This window comes from Mauremys mutica, chromosome 8 (genome assembly GCF_020497125.1).
Source record: "Mauremys mutica isolate MM-2020 ecotype Southern chromosome 8, ASM2049712v1, whole genome shotgun sequence".
Lineage (NCBI taxonomy): Eukaryota > Metazoa > Chordata > Testudines > Geoemydidae > Mauremys > Mauremys mutica.
This window is the reverse complement of record NC_059079.1, coordinates 19,182,004-19,204,748: the sequence shown is the minus strand read 5'-3', so window position 1 is coordinate 19,204,748 and position 22,745 is coordinate 19,182,004. Positions and strand designations below refer to the sequence as shown.

At 47.6% G+C, this 22,745-nt stretch overlaps 1 protein-coding gene across 1 annotated transcript in view; it reads left to right on the top strand.

Annotated features, from left to right (window-relative positions):
• SLC35D1 (solute carrier family 35 member D1) overlaps positions 1-8,410 on the top strand; it is a 34,505-nt gene extending 26,095 nt beyond the window's left edge. The window contains exon 12 of the mRNA XM_045027812.1: positions 272-8,410. Within this exon, the coding sequence (XP_044883747.1) occupies positions 272-380 (109 nt within the window). The 3' untranslated portion in view covers positions 381-8,410. The remainder of the gene's footprint in view (positions 1-271) is intronic.
• The last annotated feature ends 14,335 nt before the right edge of the window (positions 8,411-22,745 follow it).

Genomic DNA, 22,745 nt, shown 5'->3' with positions numbered 1-22,745 from the left:
TGGCTGGCCAGTTATTTATAGGCCCACCCCAACTCCTGTACCACCAGGCCTAGTGTTTGGTACATCTGCATACTGAGATCCATGAATATTTTGGTATAATGGTAGGAATGAATCAAAATTCAGAATAATCTCTGTCCTGGATTCTAGGTGACAGTGTTAATTAGTAAATTGGAGAAGGAATGCACATTTAAAATATGTTTAGAGTATGTGGTAATTTAAATGGAGTTCTAACATTAATTTCTCTCTTTTTACCTAAAAATGTGTTTTGTAGTATTGCTGGAAGCCTGGTGTATTCTTACATCACTTTTACAGAAGAGCAATTGAACAAGCAGTCTGAAACTACTATCAAGATGGATATTAAAGGAAAAAGCTCAGTATGACCAGGGGATTACTTATAAGAAGTAACTCCTTGTTTTTGTTCAACGATCACTGGCAGTATACAGTAAAAATATTACAGTGTGGGTGTCGTGGAATAATGCTGGTACTCTACATTTGCACAATCTAAATATGCTGCCTTTTAAAAAAAATTTATTATAAAGAGATTTATAATTGACTGCACATTAAATATACAGCTGGTTAATTTAATCTAGACTATGAGGAATAAATCTTTTGTAATTTATTATGATCAAGTCTGGTGGTAGAACCATGCACAGATGATGTAAACACTTTGATTTTACAGGAGTACTGTTAATATTCTTAGATACAGTTTTGTTTTCTTGCAAGAAAACTTGTCCCAACCTATCAGTTACAGTTTAGCTTGCATCTGGGTTGTCTTGCAGCTAAGCATATCAATGGGCAATAATAAATATTTGTAATTGGCTTTTAAGGTGAATGATTGACTCAGCTCCAACCCCTTCATGCTGTCTAAAAGGGCCATGGTGATGTCAGGGGTCTCAAAAAGCCCTGCATCCCTTTCAGGGCAGAATTCCTCAGTTCAGGCACATCAGGCTGCCTTCGGAGGAAGCCCTCACAAGCCCGGATGTGGGGGATGCCAGTTGTGGGGATGGGTGGGTTGGTATTGTGAGTAGAAGTGTTGCTGTAGTGCGGAGCCTTGTGGAGATTCTGAGCAGTGCTGCAGCCCAGAAGAGCCCTGTGGGAAACTACTGTAGCTTAGATAAGCTCCCTGGGGTGGAACAGGGGAGGACTCTCCAGTCCCTGAAGCAGTTGGTCAAAAAGATGATTTAAAGCCAGCATAGGTCCCTCTGTGCAGGGCTGCAAGTTCTGTGCTGTGCCTCATGGAGAGGCAACATGGAATCTCACCCCTTAGCTCAGAAAACACAAGTTAACAGATTAGTTTACTTTATTTTCGAGAAGGAAGCTACTGAAGCAGGGTAACTTTCACTAACTATAAGCCAACTGTAGGCCCTGCATAGATCATAAAAAGAAGATACATATTTTTGGCAATTTTGATTTCTTGTCAATATTAAGCTTTCAGAGGAACAAGAAAAAGGGAAAAAAGAGTTTTCTCTAGAGCTAGAATATATACAGAAATAGAGGGAGACTGAAATGTAACTCCTTTTTTTATTTACTAAGGAAAGGAATGGCTCTGCAACCTTGCATATGCAAGTGCAGATCTTTCAGCAGATGTATCAATTCTGCAATACACTCTTATTTCAGTCAGTCATCCGGTTTTAAGTTTTTGGCCAAAACATTGGCTTGAATAGTCAATGATTTTAGTAGATGTTTAATTTTTTTCATTAACTTTTTTAAGCCTGTGCTCATCCTGCTTAGATTCTGCATGCCTCACAACAGCTTAGTACCTCTTCTTGTAAAGCTGATGTTGGATGGTGAAATTCGTGAATAGGTGGTGGGATGATGGTACACCACCTTCCAATTTTACATAATATATTGGAGAACTCAGCAGGGAAGCACTGAATTAAAATAAGACCTATCCTGCAGTCATACATGAGTAACTTTACTTACATTAGTAATCCCACTGGGCAACTTAATAAGTAAAGGTACTCACGTGCATAAGTTTTTGCAGGGTAAGGCCTAGCACTCGTTCAAAATCAAGTGAAAATCTGTGTCTAAAAGATTTTTCTAAATGAATTAATGTTTTTGATTCCCTTCCAGTCCCAAGTGTGCCCCATTATTCTGAAACAATAGTAAAAGAATAAATTTGAAATACGTGTTTTTTTTTTAGTTTAGTAAATTAACAGTTAATCCATATATAACATTTTATGCAGCTACACGTTGACAGGTCACCTAGAATGAATATTTGTTACCTTTACTCTTCTAGATGATGTCAAGGTAATTCATTAATTGGTACATTTAATTTGTACCATTATGTGATTGATACAGTTCTGATGTTGTAACTCTATCCAAATTTTATGCTCTGTTCAGTTTATTTTTGGATGCAGTAAAATTTCTTTTACATTGTGAGCTGTTTTTAATGGAGAAATATTTTTAAAATGTCAAGCTGTATTGATTTTTTTTTAAAAATTTAAAATTGATGCAATATTTCTGTCTATCTTCTTCCCTTTGATTCTTTCTTTGGTTAAAATTGTACACTTATTTCCCCACAATTTATTCCTACTCCTACCCTTCACTTACAAGAAGAGACTTTCACAGGCAGTTAATCTAATTGCATTTGGAAGGATATTTGGTGGAAAACTGAGTGACATGGTATTGAAAGAAACATTGCATTTCAGAATATTTTTTAGGTAATTGAGATGGGCATTTCTGTAACATTTTCTGTAGAAACGTTTAATCAGCATACTGTGTGTTACAGTATGTGTCTACTGTGTTTCTTTGGCAGTTTGCATTGCTAGCCTAGTCCTCCATTTAGAATCCTTAAAGGTAGCCTGCTTATCTAATTCTTGTTTTAATTGAGCTAAATGGAAAAATTATGTATGATACCCATATACCGCAGGAAAAGGATGGGGGAGCATTCAACACAAATTTTGACTCAAAAACGTACCTGATGTGTTCATGCTTTTGCTAGCTTCCTAAAATCACGCAGCCAGCTCCTACTCTACTGTGATTCCTCACTGTGATCCAGGATGTGATGACATAGCTACTAGTGTCACCCAAAGGGGCTATCCTGTTAAGTGCCATTTAAGTGTGGTGCAGTTTTGTAAAGTCACTTCTTTGACCCTGATGGTCAATAGACTTTGCAAAAACACTACCCCTTACGCCAGTAGTCTGAAAACAGTCCTGTACTCGTGTAGGCCAGCTCCAGGTTAGCAATGGCAGCACAGCAGAAATTAGTTGAGGAAAGTAAACTTTAGATTTTTTTTGTGCTGAATGTGTCTCTTACTGTGTCTTATGGAATATTTTAGCTCATATACAAAATAAAGGCCTTGCAGGAAATCTTTTTAAAAAAAAATTAATAATAGGCTAGGGAACCAAATGTTCTTTTTAATTTTAGCTTGTTGTGATCCCCATTCTTTTTATAAAATTTGGATCTATATTTAAATACTGAAATCTCAACTTTACATGTGATAAATGTGCCTGTTTTTAAATGTCAAGGTCAGTAACTCTGTCAAAAGAGGGTTTTCAACTCAGCTCATTCTGCTATAAACCTCAAAATAGGCTCCCAAATTCTTTTTTTTCTTATGTCTCCTTGTCCTCGCACCCTCTGATGCAGGAATCTGGAACAGATAACATCATAATGCCACCAACTGGAAGCAAGAATACAAAGAACTGCTAGATCCTGCCCCTGGACATAAAAGCCTCAGCACCGTCCCCTCAGTTTGCCTTTCCTCCTTTGGAAGCCTGGAGTCCTTGCTTCAGCTCTCCTGCCGTCTCTTTTCCCTTTTTCTCTTTTGTGGGGACTTTAAAGAAAAAATGGGACAGAATTGAGGGGTGGGGAGAGTGGGAAGAAAGAGAGAAGTAAGAAGCCAGCAGCAGTTTCTCGGATGGAGAGTTGAAGGCAGCAAGTTGCTGTTGGTTAAGCACATCCCTTCAAGGGGGTTGCATCTGGGGCCAACTGTTCATAAATGCCACCACTCAGGGATGGTATGCCCAGTCTGCACCCCACCTCTAAAGTGGGAGTGGCAGCTCCCCTGCCCTTGGCAGGCATCCCTCCTCTGAAGGGTCTTTGGGGACCTCCCTCCCAAATGTATTTCTGGTCCTGCAAACCCAGCCTCAGGAGAGAGGGACCAAGATCTTGACCGTGTTCTGCTCCTGGACTTAGATCAAGCCTCCAAGCCCCTTGGTTGAGCCTGGTTCTGATGCTGATACCAGTGTCCCCTGACTGGAGACTCTCTCATCCTCTGCATTCTCAGTTTGGAGACCCCCAAAGATACTGTTTTCAAGCATACATTTCGCAGAAGAGGGGGTTCTCTTTCCCTTCCATTTGGCCATCCTGGACCTTGCATCCAAGGAATGGAACTGGGTGGACCTGTGCACCCAAGACTCTCGCCCTGAGGCTAGATGTTATCCTGTTTCTCCTGAAGAACCAGACGAAGTATTTGCTATTCCTAGGTTGGATGCACAGGCCTTATGTCTCACTTCTAAATTGTTCTCTCATGGAGTATGTGTCCACCCTATGGATAAGACGTGGGGTGGACTTGGCCCTTAGTACAGCTTACAAGCTCGCACTAGTGACTTTGCATATTGCAGCTCATTTTGCTGTGGGGCCTAAGCTCTGTGGGTGGACCTTAGAAGGATTTCTCCTCTGCTTTTCCCCTGACACCAGAACTATGAGGCTTTCTTCACTGTCCCCTGGTCTATAGAAGCCGCTTCCATTTTGTGTAAAGCTGCCTGCATGCGGAGTTTCCACTGTAGGTCAGAGACACATTTGGCTTTGGGAGTGGAATGCAGATGAGAGAGTAAAGTCAAAGCTGGCTAGTCGCCCCTTTTAAAGGGCTTAATCTCTTTGACCTGCTGCTACCATGAGGCATGTAGATTTTTCTAAGAACCACCCTGCATCCTTGGGGAATGTGCCCCCCTTTATCTCTTGCTGAAAGCCCATGCTTAGGTGTTGGCAGGGATCCTCTTTGGTATCCTATGACAGGTCAGCCCTTGGTTCTGTCGGATTCAGGTCTTTCGTGGGCCCAGAAGGCTGCTGTTTAAACACTTCTTTCTGCTGCTTTCCCAAAGCAGCCGGTTGCACTCAGGCCAGGTCCATCCCCATAGCTCATCAGCCCTGCCATGGTTGGAAGTCGTTTGCTGATATTTGTGAAAATGTGAGCCGCCTCCACCTCCGATGCCTGATCACCTTACTCGAACCCCTTCAGTCTCATGTCTACTAGAGTCTCAGGTCCTCTTGCCTCATGTGGCCCAGATCACCGAGGAGAAATCTTTTTCCCACCTGGGAACTTCCCCATCTGGATACAGTCCTGAGTTCTTCACTAGGAAAGTCTTTCATTCCCCTGGACAGACTCCGCTCTTTTGAGCACTCTGTCATCAGTCAGATCCTCCTCCCCGGTTCTGGCCTGGAGCCTCCTTTGATTGTTGAGCCATGTTGCAGCCTGTGTGGATCTCCTGGGTGGGGCTCCACCTTTACTCTCTGCAGTCCTTCTTCCTATCCAGATGGGATTCCCTGTCCTTCCTTGGAGGATAACCCTCTTCATTCCTCCCTGGAATCACGTGCAACACCTGCAGCTGTTTGCGTGGTTCTCCTTTCTGTTCACCCCGCCCCCATTTGTATTGCCACTGATGCAAATCTCTTGGGTTTAGAGGGGCTCACACCTGGGAATTTTGTTAACTTAGAGCCTCTGTTAGCTGGAGGGACACACATTGAGTATAAATCTCCTTGAACTGCAGGCTGTAGGTTTGGATCTCATAGCTTTGGAATCCTTAATTCTCAATCCCCATATCCTCGTTCACTGGAACAACTGCATGACAGTGGAGTATGTCAGCCGCTGGGGGGACCTGCAGGACCTCGCTCCTGGTGGAGGCATCCCATCTGGATAAACCTGGTCTGCTTTCCTTGAGGGCCCTTTATCTGGAGGGCAACAGTACCCTTGCTCAGCCACAGCCATTTGGCTGCAGGAGAATGGAGCCTCCCCCAAGTTTTCAAGGCCATTTGTCAAAAGTTGGCCCCATAGTCAAGTTTACCTGTTTCTGTTTCCAGACCCTGGGCTCTCCTATATGATGCATTTGCATGGAGCTGGAGTGTCAAGAGCTGAGTTACTGCTTCTTGAAAAGCTGCTGAAAAAAATCAGGCAGGACAAGGCAGCTGTGATTTTTGGTAACTCTGTGGCACCCACGGTTCTTGGTTCTGATGAGTCTTGGATGATCTTTTCAGCCTGGTGCAAGTTCAGGAACGTCACTAAGCTGTTTTGGTTGCTTCAAAACATGTTGTGGATTTTCTCAAGAAAGGTCTTGGAGTCAATGTTTTTACATGTGCATACCTCAGCCATCCACTGTCTGTCCCCGATTTGTGTGTCATAAGAGGAGAGAAAGAGTAAGAGGTACCATGAGAGAAAACTACCAATTGTTGGGTCATAGTCATCTTCTATCCTAAGTTCGAATCTTCTCCCCTCTTGGGGGATGTGCTGCTGCTGTCTGTATATTGTTCTCTTCTTTTAACTCTTATACAATCTCTTTTATTCTCTGCCCACCTCCCACCCCCTTTCACCTTTGCTCTGGAAGTATCTCTAACTGAAGGGACTGGGTGAGGCTGAGGCTTATATGCCCAGTTTTTTTGTTTGCTTCCAGTAGGTGACACTATAATGCTATTTGTTCATAATTCCTGTATCATAGGATGAGAGAAGAGACTGTGGTAAACAAATTACAAGGTATGTAGTTTTCCCTTCTGTTGTGAAAACTGACAATATAGAAACTGGGAATTCTACTATTATGACATTATTTCTGTCATACCACACAAGATACTGGAAGAATTATTTTGGGTTTGGAGCTGAATGGGTAAATTGTTTTTTATTTGCACCTTTGCATATTTAGGTGAAGAGTCCCCATTTTAATTGATGGGATCTGGGGTTATGAATGGGTTTAGTTAGTTCTTTGTATATGCTGAATGAGCATAAATGTGGGGTCTGCTAATTCACTGCTGTTCTGTACACTCTTCCCCCATCCTAAATGTTGCTCCTCATTCTTCACAATGAGTTGTTAGCTGGCACAGGCTAGTTGTATTGTAAAATTGAAAAGCTTCATCCTGGATCTTTGTATGTCTGGGAATCTGCAATGGAAGAGCCTTAATTATGATCAAATCTGGAGAAGCTGCTTCTGCAGAGTAACATTTTGCATACTGTGTATAGCTGACAAGGTTGTAAGACACTTCCCTTTCTTCCACTTCCAGTAACAACCATAAACAAGACTACCAAGGATCATGTACTTCTAACTATAAATTGTTTTCGTTTTAAACATGTAGATTTTAAATTTGGTAGAATGAAATTGTACCTGTTTGATAGATCTTCTCCATTTCTAATTAGCATGCAGGATGGTCTGCTTGTGAGGGGGGAAATTAGATAATTGTAAACCTAAACTAAACATCATGGAAGTTTTTTTTTAAACTTGAAAAAATATTCCAATATTTCAGTTTCATACTTTCTTTATTCAGCTGATGGACCAGCTCAGAAATTAATTCTTCTAAAACCCTTTATATCTAACAAGACCATGGGAGAGATCCAAACGCCTCTCTGGCCCTTTTACACTGAGTTATAGGGCCATAAAATCCCCAGTTCCAGTTGTTAGAGGAATCCTCCAGGGCCGGCACGGAGGAAGATAGTCATAAGGCTGCTTTTTGGGGACCCTCTCGCAAGTCCTGGTATAGGCAGTATGCCAATGGTAGGTGTGGGGTATGGAGGGATTTGTCAGGCAGAGACGCCAGCGTCATAAAGATTGCAGCAGATGCTGTGGTCCGCGGGCAGCCCTGAGAGATTACTGTAATTTAGTCAATCTTCCAGGGGTGTCTAAACTACACCAGGGGCCTCTCTAGTATAGGGAGGGAGCAAAGGTGGTTGATAGCCGCCATAGTGCCCCTTCTCCCTGGGCTGAGAATTCTGTGCTGCTGCTCTTAGAGGAGGTTTTTTAGCCAAGACGATGACTTCTCATCAGTAGCTTAAAAACTGGAATATTTTCAAGTCACTTATTTGACATCTGCTGTACAGAGGCATTTGGGTCAGGATGTTTGTTACGGAGAACTTTTACCATTCTTTTACTTTTAAATCTACTGGCTAGATTTATTGTCCTGTAAAATATTCTTAAAGCTTATTTTGCTTGTAAATGTGCACCTTTTAGTGCCAATGGCCAGACAGTATTGTATACACTGGGAAGGTGAACAAAATTGATACAATAGTATATTTTCTATGCTGTTAATATTCCTATAAATATTTTTCTACATAAATTCTATTTACAAAGTGACCATTTTAGTGTTAAAAGGGTAACCTTTTTATTTGAATGTATTGCAGGCTTTATATCTGTAAGTCAGGTGACAGCAAAAGGAATTTTATGTGCCTACGTATTTTTGTACGGGCTTTAAATAAATACTTTTTTCTTGAAAGACTGTGACAATTTGTTTTATTCTAATTGATCTAGTATTTTAAGGCTGCCAGTTGAGTTGCTGAAGTTCAGCATGAAGGAGAGGGTGTCATGCATGTTAATACAGTGTGGGTCTCTGTGCCCTCTAGTGGCTGAACCACAGAAGAGATTGACTTAGATATTCTATAAGGCTTAGCTGGGTTGGAAGGGACCTCAGGAGATCATCTAGTCCAGGGGTCTCAAACATGTGGCCTGCCAAGCTTCCCTCCCTCCCAGTTACTTCCTGTTGCCACCAAATTTCCCTCACCCCCACCCCCCCAAGTTATTTTATGTGGCAGCTAAGCTCCCTGCATGCTGCTCCCCAATGTTTGGGGCCGGGTGTCTCCCCTGGCCATGCCTACCACCCCCACATACCTCCCCTGAGCTCACTTGCTGCCCCCTCACTGCCCGGAGCCTGCAGCTCACACTGGCTCCACTCTGCTCTGCTGGCATCACTTACTGCCACAGGGTCTTAGTGCCCCACTCACTAGGGCCAGGGCAGGCTGCCCTTCCCTGTCCTTCTGCTGAGCCTCTCCAATGCCCCAAATCCCTCATCCTCAGCATCCCCTCCTATCTGCAAACTCCATCCCAGAGCATGCACCCCTGCCCCAGCCTGGAGCCTGCACCCCAGACCCCCTCCAAACTCCCTCCCAGAGCCTTAAGCAGGTGGGGGCGGAGTTTGGGGGGCAGGTTCTGGGCACCACCACAATTTCTACAAACCTGCCACCCCTGGAAGAGGCAGAGCAGGGGTGGAGTGGTGGGCTTTACTGAGTGTATATATTTTATTAAAACCACTGGGGGGAGGACAGACAGGGTAGGGGTGGGGCCTCATGGAAGGGGTGGAGTTGGGGCAGGGCCAGTGAGTCAGTGATGCAGCCCTCAGGCCAACACACTAGTCCTTATGGTCATTTGAGTTTGAGACCTCTGATCTAGTCCCACCTCCTGCTCAAAGCAAGCCCAATCCCCAGACAGATTTTTGCCCCAGTCCCTAAGTGGCCCCCTCAAGGATTGAGCTCACAACCCTGGATTTAGCAGGCCAATGCTCAAACCACTGAGCTATCCCTCCTCTCTACCAATGGTTCCTAAACTTTAACAACCTGTGAACCCCTTTCACTAAAATGTCAAGTCTCGTGAACCCCCTTCTGAAACTGAATATTTCCAGGGATTTTCTCCTTTCCTGAGTATAAATTATAAAAGCAGTGATCTTGGAAATATACAATTTGTTTTTGATATGCTTATTACACACTATTTATTAATTATTTATTATTAAAGTATTATTACATTATGAAAATAGCAACACTCTTCTAAGATCTCACTTTTGTAGCTTGTATCACTTTGAATAAGCCTGTTATAAGACAAGGCTCCTATGTTTCATCAAGGAGTATCAGATGTGAAACAGCATGAAGGTACACCTCTACCTCGATATAACGCTGTCCTTGAGAGCCAAAAAATCTTACCGCGTTATAGGTGAAACCGCGTTATACTGAACTTGCTTTGATCCACTGGAGTGCACAGCCCAGCCCCGCCCTGCCCCGGAGCACTGCTTTACTGCATTATATCCAAAGTTGTGTTGTATTGGGTGGTGGTATATCGAGGTAGCAGTGTATTTAAGAAGCCAACTCAAAGAATTCCTCCTACACAAGCATTCAGGTCTTGAGCAGTCCAGGCAAACAATGCACGTTACAACAAAGCTTAAACTTGTTCTTTATAATAATTTAAAAAACAATACTAGCTCTCTATTTAATTTTAAAAACAGCAAAAAATACCCACCTCCCTTTCCATTTCTTATAAGGAGTCTTGAAGTTTAAATCTGCTCAGTGTGATAGATTGGATCTGCTTAGCTCTTGGAAGTCCAGCTCTGTCCACCATTAGAGAAATGTTTTCCTGAGAACCCCCTGTAACATTTCGCAACCCACCAGGGGTTTACGAACCCCAGTTTGGGAACCACTGCCTTACACACTAATGAGGGGAGGGATAGCTCAGTGGTTTGAGCCTGCTAAACTCAGGGTTGTGAGTTCAATCCTTGAGGGAACTATTTAGGAATCTGGGGCAAAAATCAGGCTGGGGATTGGTCCTGCTTTGAGCAGGGGGTTGGACTATGTGACCTCCTGAGGTCCCTTCCAACCCTGATATTCTGTGATTCTATGACTTGATCCTCTAGCTCAAGCAGTAGATGCTAATACTTTTTAGTAGGGAGGTCCTGGGTTTAAATCTCAATTTATGAGGTTTCTGTAGGATTATATAGTGTCATGTAGTTTAGATTATAATGCTGTACTTTCCCCACTGCTGCTCACATCCCAGTTCATGCTGTCTCACTACCAGAAGAGGACAGCAGAAGTTACTGATGGAGTGAAAAAGGCTCTGTCAGCTGTTCATTTACTACCACAGCCCAATAAGAGAAGACAAATCCCTAAATCCAGACAGCTGCTTACCAGAAGCAGTCACTTGCCTCAGCTATACTGAATGATTATTTAAGTTCTCTGCTTGTCTTCTAAAGTTCATACAATAGCTTTTATAGAACACTTTCAGTTACAAAGACAACTTACTTCAAACACCTGTGTAGTGCAATGTGCACACAACAGACCTACAATGACAAGAAGCAAAGCTGACCTAATTCAGCTGAAACAGCAGGTGGGAATTATATGGGGAGAATTTTATTACCTCAATGGAGGGGGGCCAGGACACTGAAGTTAACACCTCTACTCTTGGGAAAGCTAATGCTAAAGTGGTTACAATCACTATTTTTTCATCACGTTTGAAAGACCTCAGCATGGTGTCTCCCCATGGGGGTCACTGGTTCATTGCTTCAGAGAAAAGCTTCTCTTAAGGAATTGCCATCACCCCTGCAGCAATCTCATTTTCTTGGAGCCCCTTGCTATATGCCTGATCTTGCTTCACTTAGAGATCTGACATAATAATTATTGGAGATATACCAATCTCCTAGAACTGGAAGGGACCTTGAAAGGTCATCAAGTCCAGCCCACTGCCTTCACTAGGCAGGACCAATTTTTGCCCCAGATCCCTAAGTGGTCCCTTCAAGGATTGAACTCACAATGGTGAGTTTAGCAGGCCAATGCTCAAACCACTGAGCTATTCCCCCCCCACTTATGATCAGTGCACCCCTGGGACTCAGACCTTGGTTCTGTCCCACCTGTATCACTGACCTGCTCCATGAGGTAGGACAAGTCCCTTCACACTGTTGTGCCTCTGTTTCTCATCTTGCAGTTTGTCCAACTCACTGATTTAGAGTGTGAAATATTTGCAGTAGGGTCTCTCTTAAAATGTGTTCGAACAGAGCTTAGCACCATGAAGCCCTGTTCTTGGTGGGGGTCCCTAGTGCTACTCTAGTACAAATAATAAATATGCATGTTGATTTTTAAATCTTTTTTTTTTTTTAAACAACCTTGAGTCACTAAGAAGCCAGATACTGGTGCTCAATCGCTATTCAGTGTCTGGGACATGCTGCTAATGTGGAAAACAGATGCTGGGAATTTTTGGGTATAGACTCAGCACCAGTGGCTACTGGTAAATCAATAACTGCTGCGAGGTCATCTGTGTCTAATACACATCTGCTTTTCACATATTTCACGTCATCAATTTCCAGATAAAATGTGAAATGTTCTCTATAAATAGTGAATGTAGTGCTTGTAAAAGGCTCTGTTTACTTTTTTATGGACAGCAATAACTGTAAGCTTCCCAAAATGCCTAGTAAATCTGCTTCAGGCCTGATCTGGAGTGATGCTTCTTGATTTAAAAAGGTAGATGAGTTTTCCTGTCCTTTCAGTACATAGGCTCTGTTAACTAAAGGGGTATTTGTGGTGGAGTTTAATAGGACGTGATCTCCCCACTTCAAAGTGTACTCTGACCACTGTGCCATTTTCTATAGGCAGCTAAACAGCCATTTGTTACTGAGCTACCCCAGCTTCAAGCAGCTGCTAGAGCAGGAGTCGGCAACCTTTCAGAAGTGCTGTGCCGAGTCTTCATTTATTCACTCTAGTTTAAGGTTTCGTGTGCCAGTCATACATTTTAACGTTTAGAAGGTCTCCTTCTATAAGTCTATAATGTATAACTAAACTATTGTATGTAAAGTAAACAAGGTTTTCAAAAGGTTTAAGAAGCGTCATTTAAAATTAAATTAAAATGCTGATCTTACGCTGCCAGCCTGCTCAGCTCGCTGCCAGCCTGGGGTTCTGTTCACCTAGGCCAGCAGCGGGCTGAGCAGGGCCTGCGGCCGGGACCCCAGACCTGGGGGGATGGGTGGTTTCAGGGGTTAGGGCAGAGGGCTAGGGGAGGGGGTTCAAGGCAGAGGGCTGGGGTGAGGGGGGCAAGGGTCAGGGCAGAGGGCGTATGGGGGGGTGCAGGGCAGAAGGCTGGGTGTGTGTGGGGGCAGGGTCAGGGCAGAGGGCTGGGTGTGGGGGGGGTTCAAGGGTCAGGGCAGAGGGCTGAGGGTGTGGGGGTGCAGGGCAGAAGGCTGGGTGTGGGGGGGTTCAAGAGTCAGGTCAGAGGGCTGGGGGTATGGGGGCTGCAGGGCAGAAAGCTGTGGGGGGGGGTCAGGGCAGACGGATGGGGCTGTGGGAGTGCAGGGGGGAAGAAGCGGGGGAGGGGGAAGCTTGGCTGCTGCAGAACCAAGCTTCTGCCTCCTGCCCCCGCAGGGGAGAGCGGCGGGCAGGGGGGGCTGAGGGCCGGGACAGTGACAGGCAGCTGCGTGCCGCTCAAAATCGGCTCGCGTGCCATGTTTGGCACACGTGCCGTAGCTTGCGGACCCCTGTGCTAGAGCTTATCTGTACCCGGTTTTTTTTGCCTTAACTTATTTTGGGCTAGCAACAGACATAATGGAATTGGGAGGATAAGAAATTCAACTGTCATTTTCTTTATCAATTTTTTTCATACTGTGTACTCACTTTCAGACACTTGCAGTGGATTAGATTCACTAGGGTCAAGGTTGGAAAACTCAAGCAGTGAAAGGAGGAAAAAACCTTTGGCTTAGGGGTGCCAGGTGTCTGGTTTTTGATCGGGATGCCTGGTCAAAAAAGGACCCTAGTGGCTCTGTTCAGCATTGCGGACCAGGTCGTTAACAGGCCAGTCGGTGGTGCAGCAGCACAAGGCAACCTCCCTGCCTTCTGTGGGGCTCCCCAGGAACAGCGGCAAATCCCTCCTCTGGCTTCTAAGTGTAGGGGCAGCCAGGGGGCTCTCCATGCTGCACCCATGGCAAGTGCCGGCTCTGCAGCTGCTATTGGCCACGGATCTGCGAGGGTGGTGCCTGCAGCCGGGGCACCGTGCAGAGGAGCCGGGGGGGGAGGCGAAACGTTTCAGGAACATTTTACTGCTTCTGGGAGCTGCTTGAGGTAAGCACCGCCCACAGCTGCTGTCCCACACCCCAACTTCCTGCATCAGCTGTAATTTCCCCCTCTGAACCTCTCACTCCCAGCCTGGAGCACCCTCCTGCACCCCAAATCCCTCGTCCCTGGCTCGACATCTCGGGCCATTGGCCTGCCTGCAGCTATTAGGTGGTGCCCGTGCTGCAGCAGCCATAAAAGGCCCCAGCATCGTGCCTCCTGCTAGCCCAGGGCAGGAGCCTGCTGCAGGAACCGGGAATGGCCCAGCCCAGAACCACCCCCAACCCCACGTCCGAGAAACATGGCGCACCCAAATGCCCCCCAGCCATGCCTAACCCCAGAAACACACCCAGCCCCCTGCAAACACTGCCAACCCCTTGTAGCACCGCCCAGCCCCCAGCAAGCACAGCCTAGCCACCCCCGCAAGTCTCCTGAGCTCTGCAGCCACTGCCCAGCCATAGCACCACCAAGCCCCCACAACACACCCAGTGTTCCCTGAGCCCAGCAAACACTCCCAGCCCCCCCCTGTAATACCACCCAACCCCCCCAGCATCCCTTGAACTCCAAAACACTGCACCCCTGAAACACCGCCCAGCCCCCTAAACACCCCCGCCCCCAGGATCCGCCCAAGCGGCTACATACAAACACCTTCCCCCTCAAACACTGCCCAGCGCCTCTGTAATATCATGCTGTCCCCTCCAGTTCCCTCAGCCCCAATTCATATGCCCCACTGACATCAGCCCACAGGATGCCCCCCCCACCCGTACCCTCAGCTTCCCCCAGACAGACACGCCCCCCCCCTCCCCGCCCCTCACAACCTAGTTTCCTCAGGATGCCCCCCCCCGCACCAGCTCAGTCACTCCCAAACCAACTCTCATTTCAGACACCGGCCAGAGGGCTGCCCCCCCCCCACCCCCTGCAACCAAGCTGCCCCTGTCCCCAACTGACCAGTTTGTGCTCTAGACCCCCAAGAGTGGGCTTCACGCTCAGCATTGCAGCATCGACTGCTGAGGCAGCTGCCTGCCCATGGCATTGGCAGCCCCATGTTAGGGGCACAGGCATCCTAGGTACCTCAGATGCACAAACATCAGCACATTGGGGTGTATGGGTGGGGCAGGGGAGAGGCTCCTAAGACTCCCAGCAAGGAGTGCCCCTGCCGGGGGCCTTCCACCACATGGCTGCGCCCCTGCACCTGGGCGCATAAGCCAGGTCAGCCCTGCCTCACAGGTGCTGATCTACGCCCGTCTCGCCCGGTACACTAGTGATCAGTGCGCTCACCCAGCATATTGGCGGTGTAGGTTTAATGCTCTAGTCTATGCAATGTGGCTCGGCAACTTGGATTTGGGGGAGCCCCCCCCCCCCAGTTAGTGCTCCAGGCATAAGCACACTGTGGAGGGGAAACCTCAGTCTGTTCTGTTGACGCTGCTCCATTTTGTATAAACAGCCATTGGGCCAGAAACAGCATCAGTGTCTAGACCAGTGGCCAAGCCACAAACCTGGGAGGCAGCAGCCCCTGCTTCAGCTACTTGCTCCAGTGCCATGTTGTGTTTTATACCCAGCAGAAGTGTGTCAACAAGCGGTCATGACTAAGAATCCCCCCTCCCTCAACATACTCTAGCGCCCTCACGTGGCATCAAAGCCTTGCTCCACATCAGCCAATATATGACTCTGACCCCAAGCATCCCACGGATTCAGTGCGCCACCCTCTGGGCTAGTGGGTATAAGACATGGCACCTGAAACCATTTGGGGCCCTATGTAGGACTACCCCCACAGACACGAAAAAACACAGGGGAAGGGGGCTGGGTAGACCCGCCCCCCCCCCCCAAAGCAATTGCTTAGTCAGCTTATGCCTAGCACCAGCAAGTCAACATTCCCAGGGTGCTGCTTGGTGAGGCTTAGTATTGCTTTGGGCTGTACAAACTGCAGGCTGTGGATGCCATGTTGTGTGGGAGTCTGGGCAATAAAAGAGCTGTGGCATGGCCAGCTCAGGGCAATTGACTCACTCTCATAGCTGTATGTAGCCATTTGGGCTTGGGCTTGGTGCTGAGCCTCCCAGCGGCTGGCAAGCTCTGCGCCTTGGCCCTGCAGGTTTGTTTTTCTAATGCCAGTGTAGCCAGTGGTGAGCCGACTTCCATCAGTTCCCAAGAACGAGTTGCTAAAATTAGACCTCCATGGACAACCGGTTGTTAAAGAGCCAGGGGGTGGGCAAAGAACGCCGGTCCGCGGGTCAGACCATCCTGTTGCTCCCAGGATTCCCAGCTGGGGAGGCTGAGGGTCCCCCGCCCCCCCGCCCCCATTTCCCCCCAGCTGCAGCATGGTCAGCCACTGGCACCAGCCCCCGGCTCCACGCGTATGTCTTCCCCGCCCCAGCTCCTCCCCCACCTTAAATCAGAACTTTTTATAGGGAACCGGTTGTTAAGATTTTGGCAGCTCATCACTGTGTAGCTATACCTTGGGCTCCTCACGTTAATGGGCGGACAAAGGGTAAAGCCTCCAGGGGGTGGCGTGCTTGTGCGCACACACAAACCTACCTAGGGAATCCACACAAGAGTATGTGGCCAATTACTAACAATTGTCAAGTAACTTGGTGTGGCTGCAAATCTAGATTTTTATTTTTTTTTTGCCTTTGTGACAGACTATGGCTATGATGTCCAAGGTTGGGCGGTGGCAGCCGGGGGGGGCGGGCGGGGGAACACTGACTTTTTTTTTTAAAAGGGGTTTGGCCACTGACAACACGGTTGTGCGTGACTGCTTTATCGTGTTTGTGTCACAGTCGCTCTAGCAGTGCTGTATAACATAGTTCAAACTGCTGACAAGCCTAACCACTAGTCTGTACCAGTGCTGGGAGGTACGTGGAGGGCCACGAAAGGGGAAAGGCACAGCTGTAACATTAGCATAGGGCTTACACTAGTTCTGCTCCTGCCTGACCAGGCAGCGCCGTGCAGATGAGAGGCCGAGTAGCCCCAGCCTCCCTGGGCCGTTGAGTCACATATCTAAGTGCTGGGCCCCATTAGATCTTTGCTGATTTCCGAGGTGCCTGGCTTCACCCGACTGGCCAGGCTTTGGGGAAACCAAGACCACTCTGAGCGTGTCAAAGGGGGGGGGGAGACAGCTCCCCATGCCCTGCCTGAGCTCAGTGCCACTCAGTGGGCAGAATTGCTGACAGGTGTCTCGAGAGCGAGCTGTGGGCAGACCTAAGGCCAGCTGGCCCCTGGCTCAGTGGAGGGAAGCTGAGGCCTTGCTGAGGCAGTCGTGTGGGGAGGGCAGGCTTGGTGGCTGGGGTAAGCTGTGCAACACCAGGCACGTGCCGTTGACAATGGTGAGAGCTGGGGCATTTCTTTTGGGGGTGGGGGGTCCTGGCCACTCCTGGGCTCCTGAGGCCTTATGGCTGTGGCAGAGCAGGTGCCACCTGGTGGTTCACAGCCATTCCTGCAGCCCACGTGATAATAGCACTGGGGGCAGGGCAGGGCAGCCTTAGCCCCCGGTGTACTGCTCCAAGCAGCCTTGTGCTGGTTCATCTGCAGGGCAGGCTCAGGCACCAGCACCTTGGGCTCCAGGGATCCCCTCCCCCCCAAATGGGCATGGGCCTCCTGACTCATTTGGGTGGGGGGTGCCCTATAGGTTGGGACGTACTTAGGGTCGCCACCTAAGGTACAAAACGCCAGGATATTCCTGTGCCCATAATTCTGGCCATGTGTACTGAGCCCCCACAACAGCTGCTATGGGCTCCTTGAGCCCAGGAACCAGCCTGGCACACGTAGCATGCCTAACAGCACTCCCCCACCTCATGCATACCCCTGGTCGGGGGGAATCCCCTGTCACAGTCCACCCTCACCCCCAACCATGGAGCTACCTGAGCCAGCAGGGCTGGACCAGGTGTCTCCCTCCTCCTCTTGAAGATACCATGGTGCTGTGTGGGGAAGGGTACACATGCGCACAGTGGCCCATCTAACAGTTGTGTTTGAGAGGGGCACATAGATACCTTGAAGCCAAGGGGAGGAGGTTTAGATCTAGTGTTAGAGGTGGGGCTGAGCCGAACAGCAGCACCTGGAGCTGGCGGGGGAATCAGATGATGGAGGGCCATGAAGCACAGTGGTGGAGGGTAGCATGCAATCTGCCATAGCAGCACAGGTCCGTTGACTTGCTTGAGCAACCAGAAGAATAGGGAAAAGCTGCCAGTGCCGTGGGAATTTCTCTGCAGCTGCAATAAAAGGTTCTGAAAACCCCTGAAGTTGGCAAGTCAGGCAGCAGCCAGAGTCATAGACATACCTAGAGCACAGGGATGCCCATGCAGAATGAGGGGCTACACCCTCTGACTGCATGTGTGTACACACAGACTCAGGGGCTATGTAAATATCGAATAACAGGGATAGCTGGGGGATCATGTGTGAGGGTGGATCAGAAGACTCGGTGTGGAGAACACGTGGGGCAGGGTGTAGGATTGGATGTGAAGCATCACAAATGCATGCAGTCTATATAAGTAGGATAAAACAGGCACAATGCTTGGTTAAATGTGTTAAACTTCTGCATGCAGCATAAGAATGGCCATGCTGGGTGAGACCAAAGATCCAGCTAGCCTAGTATCCTGTCTTCCACCAGTGGCCAGTGCCAGGTGCCCCAGAGGAAATGAACAGAGCAGGTAATCATCTAGTGACCCATCCCGTCACTCATTCCCAGCTTCTGGCAAACAGAGGCTAGGTTGCTGTAGCCTTATCAGTTCCCGAATGATGGAGGTGGGGCGTGAGTTAATATTTTTTATTGGACTGACTGCTGGTCGTGACAGACAAGCTTTCAAGCTTACACAGAGCTTTTCTTCATCTGTCTCTCTCATCAGCAGCAGTTGGTCCAATAAATGATATTATCTTATCTACCTTGTTAAACTTGTGCCAGTTTGAAACAGTGCTAGGGAGGCGAAAGAGAGCACAATGCTTTGCCATGGATGAGTTTGCACACAAGTCAGGTCTTGGGGGCACTTCACAGTTTTATGTACATCTCGAGTGATTGTTTGCTGCCTGCCTGCCTTCCCTCCCTGCCAACTTAGAAGAAAATAACTTTTACTGCATGACTATAAACCTAGCCCTGAGGTGCTGTCCCCCACCCCCATCAGCTGCTGCTCACTTACTGAAGTCTCTTTGGCCATATTTTGTTACCAATTGTGCACGCGGCCAAGAGGGTGAAACTAGGTGAGTGAGGGAAGTGCAGGAGGGAGAAAGAAGGGATGGGCATGGGGCTGTCCGGGTATGAGGGGAAAGAGAGGGAGGGAACTTGGGCTGAGAAGGCCTGGGCTTTGAAGCAGCATAGGGTGAGGGTAGGAGCATAGGTTCTTGTTCCACTGGAGAGTGTAGCCACTTCCCCTTCACTCACACGCTAACCTAGCTCATTAAATGTTGCTTGCATGTCACCCTCTGCAAAGTGAAACTCCTCCTAGCAGGCTAAAGGGTGAAGATTATACTAGGACAGCATGCAGTATAGTCCTTTCATGTCCCGGGTCATTTACTGAATATGAAGTTTTAAATGTGAGCTGCTGCAGGGCTGTATCCAGTGGAAGAATAAGTACCTGCTGGCCTAGCTGATGCCATAGTTACCTCCAGCAGAACATACCGTTAACAGTAAAGAGGAAGAAACTGGTTAAAATAAGGCAAACACTTGAAAAAAAATGTTTTGTCACACACCAAGAGCCTGGAGAGTACAGCACACTGAATAAGACAGACATGGGGGAGCATTAGCACACCATTGCAGAAGTAGGCAGGAGGCAACAGAAAATGTGACATGTAGCAATGAGGAAACACTTGTTGGAAGCTAAAGAAAAAGATTAAACAAGTCTGCTGAAGTGCAACATTTAGGGTAAATATTGGGAAAAAGCAAACAGGTTTTTATGAGTTGAATCAAAGGCGTTGTCTATACTAAACAGTTTGGTCAACAAAACTGCGCCCTGCAACGTTCGTCCCACCGATTTAACTCTCTTGCTCTGCTGACATAATAAAACCACCTCAATAAGCCACATAGAGCTTTTTGCAAGGAAGGTAGAGTGATGCAGTGTCAGTGTAGATATTGCACTTGCTTATGTCGCCCTAAGTGGCCTTCAGGAGGTGTCCCACAATTCCGACCATGACTACTCTGGCTAGCAGCTTTCCCTGCAGCCAGGAACACAGGCATGAGCTCCTCCCCCTTTAAAGCACCGAGACATTTTGAAATTCCACTTTGTGTTTGCTCAGCATGGAGAGTTCACAACAGCGCTGAAGACCTGCACTTTTACAAGGAGCTGCACGCCAGCCTCGGTGGCGACCTCACCTCCACCGCCATGGATACTTCGGGAGGACTGGAGGCAGTAGCCAGCGGAGTCAATCCCAAGGATGAAGTGGTGGATAAGGAGATCGAGTTGGAGGAGAAGGTGGGACAGGCAACAGGGTCATCCAGTGGCATGGTGATCCAGGACCTCTTTTTAACTCCCGAGGGGTCTAGCCAGTCCCAGTACTCTAGCTCCGATGCACTGGAAGCAGGAGAGGGGAGCTCTGGTAAGTACTTATTTTGCTTTGATACTAGTACACGGTAACATAGGTGTCCTTTATTTTGTTACATGGGGCACATGGGAGAAGGGATAGAAATTAACACTAGGTCCTGTCTGCATCTGCTTCTCATTGCTGGGTAGCTACCTGGTGGGGACCTTGCAGAAAAGTTGGTTAATGCACACCGCGAATCTCCCAGGAATTATCCTTAGAGATCTCTAGGAAATGTTCCTGCAGTTCCTCTGCTGAGGTTCCTTAGGAGAGCTGCTTTGTTTCTTCCCCTGTTGTAGGAAACTTTGCTGCACCAATGAGCAATTACTTCTGCAGGAACCAAAGCAGCACCACAGGCAAGCAGCATACGGAGCCAGTCAGAAGCCACACGCATGTGGGAGATGCACCCTTCAGTAGTGTGATAACAGCTTTCCCCACCTATGGAAAATGGTGCCAGTATTCAGAATAGTGTCCCTATGCACTTCTTGTGATCCTGTTCTGAAACCACCCAGACCCTTTGTCCCATCTTGCACCTTCCTCTGGGCCACACTCGCCATGGTTAGTGCTCTGGCTGGGCTATGTGCTTGGCAAGGAAAAGTGAGGTGTATGTAACTCGTATGAGTCAAGACCGAGTGCACACTCAGTACTGACACTGTGTATTGTTTCTTTTGCTTCTGCAGATGAGGGCCAGCTCCTGCACACCAGCAGAGCGCCTCCAGCTCAGATACGGACGTGAATGAGGAGTAAGGAGGACGTGTTCCAAGAAGTGCTGCAATTGTCTGATCATGCAGATGTTGAACACAGTGTGAAGAGAGAAATTAAAAACTCAGAATGGACAGTCAGGAAAGGAGACGGGCAGAAACGGGTAACAGAGGGGCAGGAGCAAATGATAAAGCTTATGGAAGACCAAATAGAGATGCTCAGGTCCCAGATTGTGCTGCAGTTGGAACAGCAGGTTCTGTTTATAACACTCATCACAAGGCTGGAGAGCAGTGCAGGATCCATGCTTTCAGGCAGAGCCAGCAGGTACATAGTTTACAGAGACAGTTGAAAAATGCCACAAAACGTAGTCAGAAGCTCATGGAATGATGAGACTGAGAAAACTGCATCATGGGTCAGTGAGCCCACCCCTCAATGTATTGCAGTCCATTCCCAGAACACCTAGAAGCAGAAGGTGGTGATTTGCAGTGGGATAGCTACTCATGGTGCACTGCTCTCTGTCAGTGCTAGAGCACCAACTGTGGACATGCTCCACTGACACAAGGAGTGTTGTGTGAATATGCACAAGCAATGTAATTACAGTGGTTTATAATCAAGGATGTAACTTAAGTTGATTTAACTCTGTAGTGTAGACATGACTTAAGATTTTCACAATGTATGGTATATACTTCTATAACAGCCCAGCTGTAAATACAGTAATTAAGGAACTCTGCTAGTCAATACACAAACTGCATTTAAAACTGGTGATCGACCTGAGGCTTATGTTTCTCTAAAGAACAAAACTGAGGCTATGTTTTAAAATGCTCTTTTTTCAGCCCAGCTCTTAAGGAAAAAACATCAGTAGAGATTGAAATAATTTTGCTGGCATAGCTGATGGGTCAGAAGCACAGCTTGTTAGCGTTACAGCAATTTTTATGTAGGGAAATAGGCACCAATGGCCCTAGCATTACAAGCCATCAGGTTTATGCCATTCAAATTACACTCATATTAATTTATTTTTCTAACCCCTCTGTACAGATCATAGTGGGAAGAACATGAATCAGTTTCTATATTCCTTAGTGAAATGGGATGGAAGTCTGGAGCCATGGGCTGAGGCCAGGCAAGAAGCTTGCAGTGAAACAGGCAGAGTATGTGATCAAACAATTCCATTTTATATCCAAGACCCCATGTCAGAGCAGAGCACTTCGCTCACGCTCCAGGCCTCCCTATCTCAATCCCCACTTCTTCTTCCACCTTCCCATACAGTCACTCACCATCTTCCCTGCTGATTTCCCCCAGGGAACACAGGGCCCATAATCAGGGAGGGCACCCAATGCCTCTGCACAGAGGCAACAGTGGGTGGCAGGACTTCTCGAGCATGGCCATACTGGTCCTCCAAAGCCATGGTCAGCAGCACTATGAGAACCCTTAATGTTCAGATAACTAAGTGCAGGAGACAGACACTGGGCTCCTTGCACCTCAGGCCTCCCTCTCTGACCACCAGCTTCCCGAGTAGGCAGCCCTGTTTGGGGCTAGCTGGATTCTAGGAGGTTTGGTAGGCATGTTGTGGTGACTGAGGGAAGGTGAACAAGGGGCCTGTGAAAGGAGAACTGCAGTTGAACTGATAGCCTAGGATGAAGGTGGAAAAAGCAGTTCCTCTGGGCTAAGGCATCTGTACTTGATACCTCCATCATGGAGGAAGGAGAATCTTGGTGGGGAGCCCTTAGTATGCCAATGCCTTGGTGCAGAGACCCTGCTCACCCTGTGCTGCTGTATGGTAACCAG